A 14,546-nucleotide genomic window follows, 5' to 3' on the forward strand; every position below is an offset into this window, starting at 1 on the left:
ACGCTCACGTAAACCATTGACAATTTATTGCATTGTTCTGTAATGATTTACAAGTGAAATAAATAATTTCATTTCATTCAATCATTTTCATTTTTATTCATTTGATTGTTTTTTTCTTGTTTGTAGTAACAAAACCTTGAATAATTGTTATTTTTAATATTTTACATCCAAATCAGTGTTGTATTACTGAACTGCCACATCCATCAGTTGAGTTTTTATGCTTCAGAACACATATTTCATACGCATTTATCCAAATACATGAGTACTACATATTTTTTCAAAAAGGGCGACTGTTAAAAGTGTGGGATGAAATTCTCCTTGATGTTGGTCTCAGAAAGATTCATTCACTGCAGCATTAAATATTCAGAGCACGTCAGTAACATGAGTTGTGACGTTATTCCCAAAATGTCTCAGCTGTGCAAAATAATCCTACTGTTTGTAGGATGTGTGCATGTGTGTGTGTGTGTGTGTGTGTGTGTGAGTGTGTGTGTGTGTGTGTGTGTGCGTGTGTGTGTGTGTGTCTGTTTGTCTCTTTGTCTGTATGTGTGCATAAAACAATGAAGTAATCCATTATAAAAACACTAATTAAGTAAAAGTTTCCCTTCGTCTGGTTTCGTCTCCGAGTGACTGTCTAGACTGTTAAACAAGGTCACTTCTGTTTTCATTCTTTATTTTTCACCCACAATATCAAAACTAACAGCCGAATGAGTAAACGTTGACTCAACAGACACTACTGAACCACAGAACAGCCCATCCTCTCTATTTGCGATAGTTTGACACTAACTGTAGAAAACTGTAAAATGGTAAGAAGCTCCACACTGTAAAACACGTTGTGGTCTCAAAAGTAATTTGACCCATCAGACAATGTGAGCATTGTAGGAGCAGGAGTCCAGATCTATCAGAGAAACAGTGATTAACCAGACTCGACACAATGACGTCCTTCACTTACAGCAGCATTCCCCCTCAATGTGAGCGAGAGAGAGAGAGAGAGAGAGAGAGAGAGAGAGAGAGAGAAAGTCAGAGATAGAAAGACAGAGAGGAAGGAGAAAGAAAGTTCATAATATTGTTATTATATTATCACTATCATCATTGTTATTACCATTATTATTACCACCCTTACCTTGATTTGGTAACATTGTACTTGAGACATTAATGCTATCAAATGTACTATGAATTGAGAAAACAAATGGAGAGAGAGAGAGAGAGAGAGAGAGAGAGAGAGAGAGAGAGAGAGAGAGAGAAAGAGAGAGAGAGAGAGAGACAGACAGAAAGACAGACAGAGTAATTCTATTTCACATATAAATCTAAATCTCCCCACGGCCCCCATCTTTATTCATTGATTCTATTTTATTGTCTTTTCTATGGTTTCGCTATTAGATATTAAATGTAACAACGCTGACGCATTTGATTGGTGCACTGATCAGCGCGCCAGCCAATCAGCGACGGCGGCATGTTCGGGCTGCGTGGTAAACAGGTCGCTCAAATTAAGACCAAATCTTCGTGGGCACCGGGCGTGTTCTCGTCTCATCAGCTCTCCTGTTGCGGTCTTATCCTTTGAAACCGACTTTTAAACTTGCTTTTTAACCGAGTAAGACCGAGGAAGAAGCGGGAGGAACGGCTGTTGAATCACTGCATGGACCCGTCGCAATGACTCAGACCAAAGAGCTGTAAAGAAACTCGGATTAAACGAGCTCCTTCACTAACTCGCTCTGTGCTATGCTAACACTCTGTGGAGGTGTGTTAGTGCTGAGGTACTGCTGTGAAGAGTCTCTCTGCGTGATGCTTTATTGAGTTTTGGAGGACGAGGATGAGCGCTTCACGACTGCAGGTGCTCGCGCTGTGTCTCGCGCTCCTGTGGTTCCCTCAATCTGCGCGCACACAGACCCAGGAAGGCAAACCAGGTAGGTCAACATAGGTAGCACAGTCTCTTCATAGTACACATTTACACTGATTTATTTCACTGTTATATATGTGTGTGTGTGTGTGTGTGTGTGCGCGCGCGTGTGTGTTTGTTTGACGGTAGTCGTGGTTAAGATGTATCTGTGTGACTAAATCAGTGCTCGCCCACTCTGCTAACCGCCTGAACCAGTTGACTGTGTCAAACCTGTTTTCTGACTGCCTGAACTGTACTAGTACTGAGCTCCACTCAGAGTAGTTTGTATACTACTGTACAAAAGTCAGAGAGTACCCTTTAAATACAATATATTCCTTTTCCAGCAGATCTTATGTATCTACCTAGATGCAAGATAATTAATTTGAATAAGGGACAGTCAAAGATAAATATATCAGTGATATATCAGTTTTCAGAAAAGGATCTCTGGTCTCTGACTTTTGCACAGCACTCTATGTGTGTATGCATGAAATGCAATATGTGTTGGGTACAGAGGGCCCAAAAAGTATTAGGACACTAACAAGTGACAACTTGTTAACTTTAAAGAACAACATTAAACTGAGAGTAGACATTGTGAAGGAAAGCCAAGGGAAGAATTCCAACCAGACTGCACTAAGAATACTGTACATCAAAGTTGTAAAAGTATGCATTAAGTCATTTTAGATGCAGACCTGCAGAAGTCTGCAAAGAAATTGCTCAAAATATACAAACTAAAACAAAGGCCACTTGGTTTGACATTTTGTTTTCTAACAGAAAGAACTTAATAAGTACTTTCTGGGGCAACTATATGTGGGTATGTGTCCAAATGCATTTTGCTGTTGCACACAGCGCAATGAAATTTTTACTCACTTGCAAAAAGTATTCGTTCAGCCACTCCTGAACTGCTCTTTAAATAATTTTGATGACTGATAGAGGGAAGGAGGTGGAGGAAGAAGAGAAAAAAGCAGAGATTGAGTGATAAGAATGAAGTGTTGAGATTTGTACCGGAGAAGTGTTGGAAATGCTGGGTGATCTTTGGACCTGTGTGATAGTGTTGATTAAGCAAGGTGGAGCACCTCAGGTACAACAACAACAGGTGTGTGGTCCAAGTGATGTCACTGACCACAGGTGGCACCACTGGTACGAGTCACAAATCACAAGACACTCCTGGCATCTTTTTTGTCTGGTGCACAACCCCAAAATATACAGAACTGGATCATCTCGTAGTTCTGCAGCTCTGTCTGGTATAATAATATATGTGGCTGTAACAAATTACAACTAAAGTTCAGGGTTGTTTGTTTAATGTGTCTGGCTTAATGATTTTGCTAAGCTGAGCAAATATCAAATAAAGTCCTGCAGAATTTTGCAATACCGTGCATGCAAATTGTTTGCTGTCTTATAAAGACTTTTTTAAATAGTGTGTGACTTGAAAAGTGTAGGCCCAAGCTCTAATGAGTCTTACTCTTTTTAGAAATGGTTTTGTATTTTTTGTACACACTTAAAAATGATGGTTCTTGATCAGCTCTGCAGTAAAGAAAATAATTTGATATAGATCCATGAACACTCAAAGTACCCTTTGCATTATTAATGGGTTCTTTGCATGGAAAGAGTTAAGAGTGAAAGGGTTCTACAGCCCGGGCTGATGGAGAATGTGCTGTAGATGGTTCTATATAGAACCTTTTTTTTTTTAAGGGTTCTGTTATTGTTACAGTGTCAAGCTTGTTACAATACAAGAGTCCTTTTTGTTACTACATAGAACCCTTTTTAAAAAGAACCATTTACAGCAAATTGTCTATCAATCTAATGAGCCAGTTCACCATGCAAAGAACCATTTAATCATTCATGTTTTTTTTTCACTAGAACCCTTAAAGACCATCATTTTAACCATCATTTTCATATGTGTAAATGACACTAGGGCTGGGTGATGTAGCAAGAAATTAAAATGCTTAATTGCAGCATCAGTTAATTGCATTATTTTGTTATTTAGTTAATAATGATCAGTTGCATTTTGCGAGTTTATAGTATTCCTTCAGAGTTTGGTAGTACTATGAGGAGAGACTATGACTGAAGAAGGGGAAAGAACTCAGAGAACTTGGGGTTGAGTTCTAGGCAGCTTCTGCTTGCAACTAGAAGGCTAGAACCCCACCTTTGGGACTGATAGATATGATTGAGGACTAGGGAGGTAATGAGGTGGTATAGCATTATTTTCATCATATGAGCACAGGCTTCACAAGAACAGGGACGTGGATCATGGGATTTCCGTAGAGTAAACACAATGAACCAGTGACTTAATACATCATCTTTATATATCATAGCATCTTGTTTTTGTTTGTACAGCTCATCTATTCATTATTTACACACTAACTTTGACAGTTGTACAAAAATGTCATGAGATATTTTCACAAAACATCACAATGTTGGCTGGATCAAATAAGATAGATTTGTAGTGGCACATTTAAAATACTGTAAAAAAAACTATGAGTACAATGATATTTCACTTGCTGCGCACCAGGTCCACTCAAACAGGACTAATTATACTCTCTTTCTATTGAAGCATGCAGCACCTTAGTGTCCTAAGTACTGAGAATGTCCACAGTATGTTCAGACAACAAGCTGATGCGACAAAATTTGTCACAGAAACAGTACATTTGTCACGTTGCCCAACGCAAGGTGGCATATATATATTCACTGCTTGAATGGGACTCAACATGGTGCCCCATGTATAGTCCACACATTACATAATATAGTCACTTTGTTAAAACTGGAATGTGGTCTGCTTAGATATACAGAATGTACTCTGAATGTACTACAATTTTAAGTGGTTTGTTGGAAATTACCAAAGACTGTCCTTTGTTTTGTTGTTTTCACTGTGGCAGCAGTGTTGACCCTCAGTGGAACATTCTGGACTGAAGTTTGTAGGTGTCAGTCTGAATTACTGTGGGATGGTAGTGTGCAGTGCATCTCAGTAACGGGAATTCTGTAGTATTCTGTTTGATAGCGTCAGCCCATGGCCAGGAAGATGATATGCAGTATACTGTAGCAAGACAGAAATAAAGTGCTGGATAATGCCATTCATGCAGTAGTTATGACAACATGCATGCAACATTTATCTGTAACCTGAGGAGTGCAAGCTTTTGAGCATTTGGGTTACACTTTAATGCTGAAGTTCATTGATGTTTTTTCTTAGGGATGCAATGATATGGAAACCGTAGGTCAATGTCTGTATATTTTGTCTGCATATCTGCTGATGCCAGTGCCGATGCAGATACAGAAACATTTATAAAATGTATAAATTGGAACTAAATCTGATCTGAGATGGCAATACGCCAGATGACCGCTGGGATAGGCTCCAGTTCCCCCTGCGACCCAGAGGGATAAGCGGCTTAGAAAATGTGTGTGTGTGTAATGGGGGGAGGTGGTTCTTTAAGGGTTCTTTAGTAAAGACAAAGGTTCTGTTTAGAACCATGAACACTCAAAGAACGATTTGCATATTTAAAGGTTCTTTACATTGTGACATGGTTTTTCAGTTTGTTGGAGAATGTTTTGTATACGGTTCTATATATAGAATTTTTTTTTTGAAGTTTCTATATAGCACCAAAAAGTGTTCTTCTGTTGATACAACATTGACATCAAAACAATAACAGAACCCTTTTAGTGCTAAATAGAACCTTTAGAGTTTTTTCTATAACAGTTCTTGAAGGAATGGTAACCTGGAGTTCCTTCAGTAATAGCAGCAAAAACAAAAAACAAATAATATAACAGCAAAAGCTACACATTGTGTTGTTGTTATCAAGTACGACACCTGTTGTGCAACACTCGCATGTACACTTGTGCAGTGATGTTTTCATCTGGTATGTATGTGGCAGTTTGGCGAAATTACACAAATACTCTGCATCATACAAATCAGCCAGTAAAATCCCATACATCACATTGCAGAATCAGAGCTGGTAAGACTAATCCAGCTAGAATAGAGCTTTTTCAAGAGCCTAAAGACCTGTAAAAGGCTGCAGTGATGTATTTAGAGTGAGATATTATTATTGTACTTTATTTTGCTGAAGTGGAACACTGAACGTGTGTGCCGTAGCTGATATAAACAAGCAGTCATTGTGAGCAGGGATTTAATTCATCACAGTGTGTGTAAGATGCACCCACTCACTGTGGATGCCACTCCACTACGCATGTTGTGGATTGCAGCAAATACTTAGAATTCAATGTATTTCAAACAGTGGTATCTGGGGCTGTATGTTTAACTTCAGGGTTACTAATTTAAGTTTGGTCTAGTGTTTTTTGCTAAGATGGGCAAAAATCAAATGTATGCCTTTGCATATGCATTCACCGCCAAACTAAACATTCATTTAAAAAAGAAAAACTACATTTTGCTCGCTGCCTAGACAATGTTAAATAATTCACTTTCAAACCCTCTTGGTTGTTGTACTGTTGCTTGGATTTGCTGTTTATTGTTTTCTCCTTTCAGATTACATCATCTTTTCCCTTGTGCTACACTATAAAAAGGAGATTGGCCTCGTTCACAAATGTCTTCCTAAGTTTTTTCTTAAATGTGTTTTTGAGAAAGGTCGTAAGAAAAAGTCTGATCACACTGATCACTGATCACACCTTTATGCTTCTGAGTGAGTGTATTTTCTGATCTACCTAAGAACAATCCCAAATAACAAAACAAACAAGAAAATGCTAGAATTTTCATGAATAGCTTTTAAGAAGAAACTTCTTCTTAAGAGTGATTGGACAATGAGGCTGATTGTTTTTCAAGGGTCCTTTAAGAAAGACAATAGTTCTGGCTTGAACCATGAACGCTCAAAGAATGTATACAGCATCGAAAAGGCTTCTAACATAGCTTCTAGGAGTAACATAAACCTTTTCAGTGCAATATAGAGCCCTTTTCAAAAAGGTTCTACATAAACCATATACAACACATTCTCCATCAATCTGAAGAACAATTTCATGATGCAGAGAACCCTATAAGTATGCAGATGGTTCTTGAGTCTATAGAGTTCAATATGGAAGTGTTGTCTTTACTAAAGAATCCTAACATGTCTATTTAAGAGTGTAGTTCCATATCCTATGTTGTAAAGCCTTTTAAATAATCTGGTACAGAGAACAACTACTATGTTTGCATGTGAGAGAGACAGACAGAGAGGGAGAGAGACAGAGCGAGAGAGCATGCGTGAGAAAGTGAACGAGTGCAGGAGTCTTTATGATGTTGTTTATCCAGATAAGATTTGAATTATAGCATAATAATACCTGACCCAGACATTCAGAGAAAAACAGGTTACAGTACAGCTCAACAGAATGTGAGAACGTTTGCACAAGTTCTCTAACACTGTAAGACTACTCTCACACTGGTACATTACCTACACTGTAACATTAGTATTAAACAGTAAGATTAGTCTTATACTTTCTTTTTATTAAAAAAAGGGACAGAGCAAACATTTAAAATGTTTGAAAAAGAGACTCTTTAAACTTTAAAAAGTTTCACTTCACACTTATTTATTTAATTTCCAAGAACAGTTGTCTAAAGAACCAGCCATCAAAAAGTACTTTTGGAAGCCAAAAATGGTTATTGTATGGCATAGAGCAAAGCATCCTTTCTGGTACCTTTACATTTAGGAGTGTACTATAATATTGCACATACAGTGTAGAGTTACTATGTTGAAAGAGTCCTCTTTTAATATGTGATAAATCTTAAACTGTAACATTACTCTAATACTGTAAGATTACTTTGATACTGTAGCATTAAACTTACTGTAAGATTAGTCTATAGTGTAAAATTACTCTTAAACTATAACATTACTCTTACATTGTAAAATGACTCTGATGCTGTTAGTTTAGACTTGAATATAAAATTACTCTTACTCATTAAAATTATAATAGTACTCATACATTGTAAAATTACTGTGATACAGGTTAAAATATACTATAAAATTACTCTATGCTGTAATGTTACTCATATACTTTAAGATTATTCTTATTACTATTCATATTGTTACTTTATGCATCCAAACAGACGTTTCAGCAGAAATAATATCACAAGTCTTTGTTCGTCTTTGTATCCTCCCATCCTATTGCATTTGTTTTCTGATTTGTTGTTATCTGACATGTTAACGCAATGCTTTGGTGCCAGCTAGGAAAACCGTGTGTACATGAACTTGTAACACACATACTCACATGCACAAGCGCACACACAAAGGAAAAAATACCTGAGAAGTGCACACACACACACACACACACTTGATAAATCTAGAGTTATTTGACCACACCTGTTCTTGCCTTAGGAACTGATTGACCTGTGAACTGTGTCTCTTAAGTGCAAAACAAAGTCATCAAGCCAAGTGTCTCAGTATGTGTGTGTGTGTGTGTGTGTGTGTGTGTGTGTGTGTGTGTGTGTGTGTGTGTGCGCGCGCACCTCTCAGGTATGTGCTAATCTTTTAGAGACTGAAGCCAAGTTTCTGTTTACCACCATCACCATTCCTGTTTTATTCAAACTTGTTTGTCTCCCTTGTTTTTCTTCTCTATCTCTTTGTTTTCTTCTTCCCCTCTTTCTTCATCTATCTCTCTTTTCATCACTAACTCTTTCTGTGTTTATACATGTTATTTTCCTCTGTGCTAATTCAATAATGTTTGGACAAACTGTGTATTAATCAAATATTAATTAAATTCTAATTTGTTTAAATTCCAGTTTTTAGCTGTTCATAGTAAATGGATTCTGAATTCTTTGAGAGAGTGAGAGAGAGAGCGAGAGAGAGAGAGAGAGAGAAAGAGAGAACTGTGGAGGTCATTTGGGCGGGCTTTTACACTTGTTTTCGCGCTCTTCCAGAAAGGAAGCATTGTATGACAGTTTTTTCCTCCAGCACACATACCCACAGACATTTTTCTATTGGTTTGCTTACCCAAACCCCCCCCCACACACACACAGAGCACACAGAGCTCTCTAGCCTTCTATAAGCAAGAGACCCCAAGAGATAAGACTGTGTGAGTTCTGGTCACTTTAATCAGCCTCTCCTGTATGGTGATGTCTCTGCATTGCACTCACAGAAGATTGTTTAATCATTAATGCTTTTGAAGTCTGGAGTCATTATTGTCATTTTGTTATCCCATTTAAATTAATTTGCATATTTACAGAGATAGTTATGTGGTTATGTATTACATTTACATTTGATGTACATTGTATATGGTTTGTGTCTCTATATCTGCCATTTTTCTGTTTTTATGTCAATGTAAAAAAGGGTCAAAACTCGGCAAATATATGAAAAAGACAAAGACAGTATCCCTTAACAGTTGAAGGCATGAGCTTAAGTAAATTACCAACAGCTGGAACAGTAAGTTTTGTTCATACTGCAGATAGTATGTGTGTGTGAGATGCTGTGCCTTGACATTCAGCCAAAGTTAGAGCAGTAATATGTTCAGGGTGCTCTACCGTTTAGCCAGGTTTTTAGTCATATGTTCATAAATGCTGTTTCTTCCTGGAAGGCTGTTGTTTGTATGAAGTCTGAAGGTAATAAAGCTCTCAAGCACACATAAGCTCCAAAACTGGTTTTAAGAAATATTGCCTTGGCAGGAGCAGGTTGTTGTTTTCTGTTCTGAGGAGCTTCTGTCTGAGGCCTGTTTTCATCTCCCTATGAAAATGCAAATTTGAATAACAAAGTGGAATAGCTTGTCTATCTTTCTCTCTCTCTCCCTCTCTCTCTCTGTCTCTCTCTCTCTCTATCTCTCGCTCTGCCTGCCTCTCTCTTTCTCTCTTTCTATATGGCAATGTTCAGTTTTCACAATCCTCTCTCTCTCTTTCCCCCCTTTTATGTCTACAGCAATGTGTTTAGGCACCCAAAACATGCTGAGTGTGACAGGCAGTTCGGAGGTGCAGTATCAGCGGATGAAAGAGATGTACATGGACTGTCAGATTGTCATGGGCAACCTGGAGATCACCCACATGGAGCACTACCGTGACTTTTCCTTCCTGCAGGTGGGAGAAATGTATAGGTGTAAAAAAAAAAAAAGACAGAGAGCGAGAGACAAAAGCCCCTTTCACACTCACAGACACACTGGGAATATTCCCATCACACATAGAGAAAGACAGGTTTAATATTAGAGAAAAGTAGTCTTTCCTACCTGGTCAAATTTCATATGATAATCAAAACCTAACAAAAAACATTGCAACAGCTACTGTCAAAACTTTGTAGTGACATTGTGTTTGTTTTTTTATTTTTTACACCGTCTAAAATGATTTCATGATGAATGGACCGATAGGAACAGTCCAAAATTACCTAGAATAATAACACCTTACACTGATGCGCATTAAGGCACGTTTCCCCTTTTCCTATGAAGTTACAACAGTGACAAAAAAAATAAAATCGCTGTTAATGAAATATATTTATACCTTACAGCCTAGATGTTTCTTAGGTTTAGGTGACAGTTAACCAAGCAATGACAGTAACGGTGGCTGGTCAGCCCCCAGTGACAGTAAAAACTCATTTACTACCAGTATTAAAAAAAAAAAAAAACATGGTGGGTGATCTGATATTCCACATTAATACAACATTTATGGTGCCTAGCTAAACACTATAAAGTTTTGCCTAGTTTACCAAAACCTGTAGAACCAGGCACCAGGTGAAACAGCCTGATTCACAATGATGTCAGGCTAAATGGCTACAGACAACATTATCTCAGAGATTGAAATGTGTGTGACATTCACAATACCTTCATTCTTTCTAAATTAGTTATAGTATTGAGGCCAAATTAAACACAACAGTATAATGCAACCACAGTTTCAAATTAACCATGTTATTATAATGTTCTTAACAAAATCAACTAGCAGATTACAAGACAAAGGTTTTCTGTTATTATTTTTATTGATGATGTTGCTGTGCTATCATAATTATTACTATTTGTATAAATGCTTTGTGCAAATGAAATATATAAATAAAATAATATAAAGAAAAGAGCCCCGCTTTAACCATGTTATCTGAATAAGAGGATTCTGTTACTGCCAAGGCCCTATTTAGAAATGTTATAAAGAGTAATAAGGCACTATTTTTACAATACTGACATTACCATTTCTTGTAATTCTTGATTGTGATTTTAAGCAGTCAAAACATCTCTTGTGATGTTTCTATATGTGTGAGTGTGTATGAGTCATTACTGAACTGGTTGCTTATCATGTCTGTTGCGATGACTTAATTGTCTCAGTTGAGCAACGTTTTACCCAGTCCTGGCTCAGGATCCTTATAGCTTTACTCCTGTAAGCCTAAAAGATGTTATGGGCTATATATGCTAAGCAGCAGTAAAAAGAGGACTAAGCAAAATCCACTAATAACTGAGGTTTGAACTGTGTCACTAATAGTCAATTTTGGTCATTTGATATTGTTCCTAATAATAACCACTGAACTCTTACCTTCCTTTATCTCTCTTTGTGTCTCTCTGTATCTCACTGTGTTTCTCTCTAGTCTATTCGTGAGGTTACAGGCTATGTCCTGATAGCTATAAACCAGTTCAGGCAGCTACCACTGGAGAACATACGCGTGATCAGAGGAACATCTCTGTATGAAGAACGCTTTGCTCTTGCTGTTCTTGTCAACTACCAGAAGGATGGAGACTATGGTCTGCAAGAGCTTGGCCTTACACATCTGACAGGTACACTTACACATTCACATCGGTTTCTGCCTGTTTTCTTTAACTTTTTGTGCCTCACATAAGACACGCATTTCACAACTCCTTTTCAATCAATGCATACAACACACAAAGCCTGCCTCCCCTACTGTATCCATAATGATAGGACACTCAAAGTGTGGCACTAACTGGGAGTGAAAAGTCAGTGGACAAAAAACTTTAATTGTGAGTGCATGTGTGAGTGTGCTGCAAATCTACATTTTGTGGAAATTCTAATTTATCTGCACACAGCTGCATATAATGATCTGACCAGAACTGTAGTGTATGGTCCATTGTATGTGTTACAGTTGGTATTTGTCTTCAGTGTGACAGTTAACTGCCAGACAGACAGTTACAGAGACGTGCCTGAGCCTGCTCCAGTCAATACTTTACAGCTACTAGGAAATATAAACAAAAGTTTCTATCAGTCATTGTGGGGTTTGTGCATACGGGTGCATGGGTGTGATTAAGGGAGTAATGTGTCCTAATGTGTGCTTGTCTTGCGTGTCTGTGTGCTCTAGTTCTAGTAATTGACTCCAAATAAACTGATTTGTTTCATGAGTCACATACTATGTCGTCATATAATTGGTGTGTGCATGCATTGTAAAGATGTCTATCTATTTCTATGTACATGGTGGGTGCATTATCAAACAACATCTCCCCACTGCCAAAGGTGTCTCTTCATACATAAGAATGTAAGCTGACACAGGTTAGGTTCTGTAGATTATAGTAATTTTGGTCCATCAGGTAGCTTAAACACTTGAGAATTAATCCAGATGTCCAGATGTTTGTAAGCAAAGGACCTTGTAATGTACAAAATGCACAAAACTTTAGTTAGGGACAGTAATGTCATATGTAAAGCTACCAGCAATGTAAGACTTTACATTTTGCTTGCTCTCACAAAAAAGTCAATCCAAAGATACTCATTCGCTCATTTGAATGAGTATCTGGAGATATATATTTGTTTGTTTGTTTGTGTGTATGAGTGTTTGTATCTCTACATATGTACATACTCCTTAATTAATTTTCTCACATTTTTTCCAGAAATTCTGGAAGGAGGTGTGCAGATCATTCAGAATAAATTCCTGAGCTACGTGCCACAGATAAACTGGCTAGACATTGTAAAGGACAGCGGAGCTGAGGTCATCATCAAAGACAATGGGCCTGACAGTGAGTGACAACATTATATGAACATAAACTGTTTCTGCTGGATTAGTTCTGACCTGTTATTGGATTGCCATCGAGATCCAAAATATTTTTCTGGAGTGTCGATAGTTTTTTAGAATATGAAGTGAATGACCTGTAATTCGCCGAACCTGAAAACGAAAACTGGAAACGAACAATATTTTGCTAGGAATAAAACCATAACCAAAAACATAGTTATTCCTAACTTCTGAAACAGTCATTTCAAATCTCTGTTACTCTGTTATCATTTCATGTAGCCCACTACTTAATAATTTATGTCTCAACACCAAATCCTTTTTGTTTTAGGGTCAACATTATGTTTTGCATGATTACATTCAATGTATTCATTTACAAGATTTAAATGGGATGTATGTGCTGTTTAATTCAGTAATCACAACCTATAAGTAGGCAATAACTCTGAATGCCCTCTGTGCTTTGTGTGTATTCTCACAGAAACCATTCAGCCATCTTGCATGTCTATACATTTTTACATGGGGAATCTACCTGGAGAACTCTGTTCTGTTGTTACATTTCACTCATTTGGTCACAAGAACCTCTGAATTATACACTTTATCTAGAGTAAATTAGCCAGACAGATCCCACAAATTACATGATAGAACCTAACCTGGTAAAACAAATCCAGCTTCAAGTAACATGTTGATGTTGTGTTTCCTGTACAGAGCCATGTCATGAATCTTGTGATGGTCCTTGTTGGGGACCTGGCAGAGAAAGCTGTCAGACCTGTGAGTTTTCTCACTTGCACGCACGCACACACACACACACACACACACACACACACACACACACACACACTCAATTCTGTTAGCTGTGTTTCTCTGTTTCTTTATCTCTCTTTCTCCCTCTTTAACAGTGGTTCTCAAACAACTCCTTAGGGCCCCCTAGATGGTCCACATTTTAGATCCAACCTAACTTTGCAACACATAGAGATAAAGCAACAATGTGTGCTGTGGGGCCCCGAGAACCTGTTTGGGGAACCATGCTTCTTTAACACACATTGCACAAGCACCTACACAGTCACACACACATTCACAAGTCTGCTTATCTCTCTCAGTGACTAAGACGGTGTGTGCACCTCAGTGTAATGGCCGCTGTTTTGGGAGAAACCCCAGCGAATGTTGCCATATTGAGTGTGCAGGAGGCTGCACTGGACCCTTGGATACCAACTGCTTTGTGAGTAACAATCATGCATGTTTATATCTATGGTACTACAGTAGCACACTGTGGACCTATGAGGCTGCTGCAGTGCTTTCCGCTCTTCACTCACCTGATTCAGAGTATGAAGTAAAGATTTAAATAACAGGCAAACGTGTGAAACATGGTTTCTTTGTGTGTTTGTTTTCAGGCCTGTAGAAACTTCAATGATTCTGGTTCGTGCGTGCCTCAGTGTCCCCAGGGCCTGATCTATAATAAAGTCACGTTTAAACTGGAGCCAAACCCCAATGCGAAATATCAGTATGGCTCAGTCTGCGTGGCCCAGTGCCCTCGTGAGTCACCTTTTATTCTTCTACATTTACTGTAGCTTAGCATTGTTTTAAACGGTATTGAAATTTATTTATTTAATTATTTATTTGTGTTAGGCTTTTTTCAATATGACAATATGACAGGATTTCATGACTTGTTCTGTGTTTCTCTCTTAGCTAACTTTGTGGTAGATGGAAGCTCATGTGTTAGCAGCTGCCCTTCAGATAAAACAGAGGCAGATAAGAAAGGGGTGAAGAGGTGTGAACCATGTGGGGGCCTGTGTCCTAAAGGTAGCACACACACACACACACGCATGTATGTACATGCACTTCCACTCCCACGTACAGCAAAC

General features: G+C 38.1%; 1 protein-coding gene across 2 annotated transcripts in view; it reads left to right on the forward strand.

The window, feature by feature from the left end:
* The first annotated feature begins 1,506 nt into the window (after nt 1–1,506).
* The window catches only part of erbb3a (erb-b2 receptor tyrosine kinase 3a), a 30,028-nt gene continuing 16,988 nt past the window's right edge, over nt 1,507–14,546 (forward strand). For both annotated transcript variants that reach the window (XM_017697870.2, XM_037535074.1), the window contains exons 1-8: nt 1,507–1,901; nt 9,691–9,845; nt 11,326–11,512; nt 12,572–12,697; nt 13,393–13,455; nt 13,785–13,903; nt 14,076–14,217; nt 14,371–14,484. In XM_017697870.2, coding sequence (XP_017553359.1) covers nt 1,808–1,901; nt 9,691–9,845; nt 11,326–11,512; nt 12,572–12,697; nt 13,393–13,455; nt 13,785–13,903; nt 14,076–14,217; nt 14,371–14,484 — 1,000 coding nt within the window. In that variant the 5' untranslated portion in view covers nt 1,507–1,807. The remainder of the gene's footprint in view (nt 1,902–9,690; nt 9,846–11,325; nt 11,513–12,571; nt 12,698–13,392; nt 13,456–13,784; nt 13,904–14,075; nt 14,218–14,370; nt 14,485–14,546) is intronic.

Source organism: Pygocentrus nattereri, chromosome 26 (assembly GCF_015220715.1).
Source record: "Pygocentrus nattereri isolate fPygNat1 chromosome 26, fPygNat1.pri, whole genome shotgun sequence".
Classification (NCBI taxonomy): Eukaryota; Metazoa; Chordata; class Actinopteri; order Characiformes; family Serrasalmidae; genus Pygocentrus; species Pygocentrus nattereri.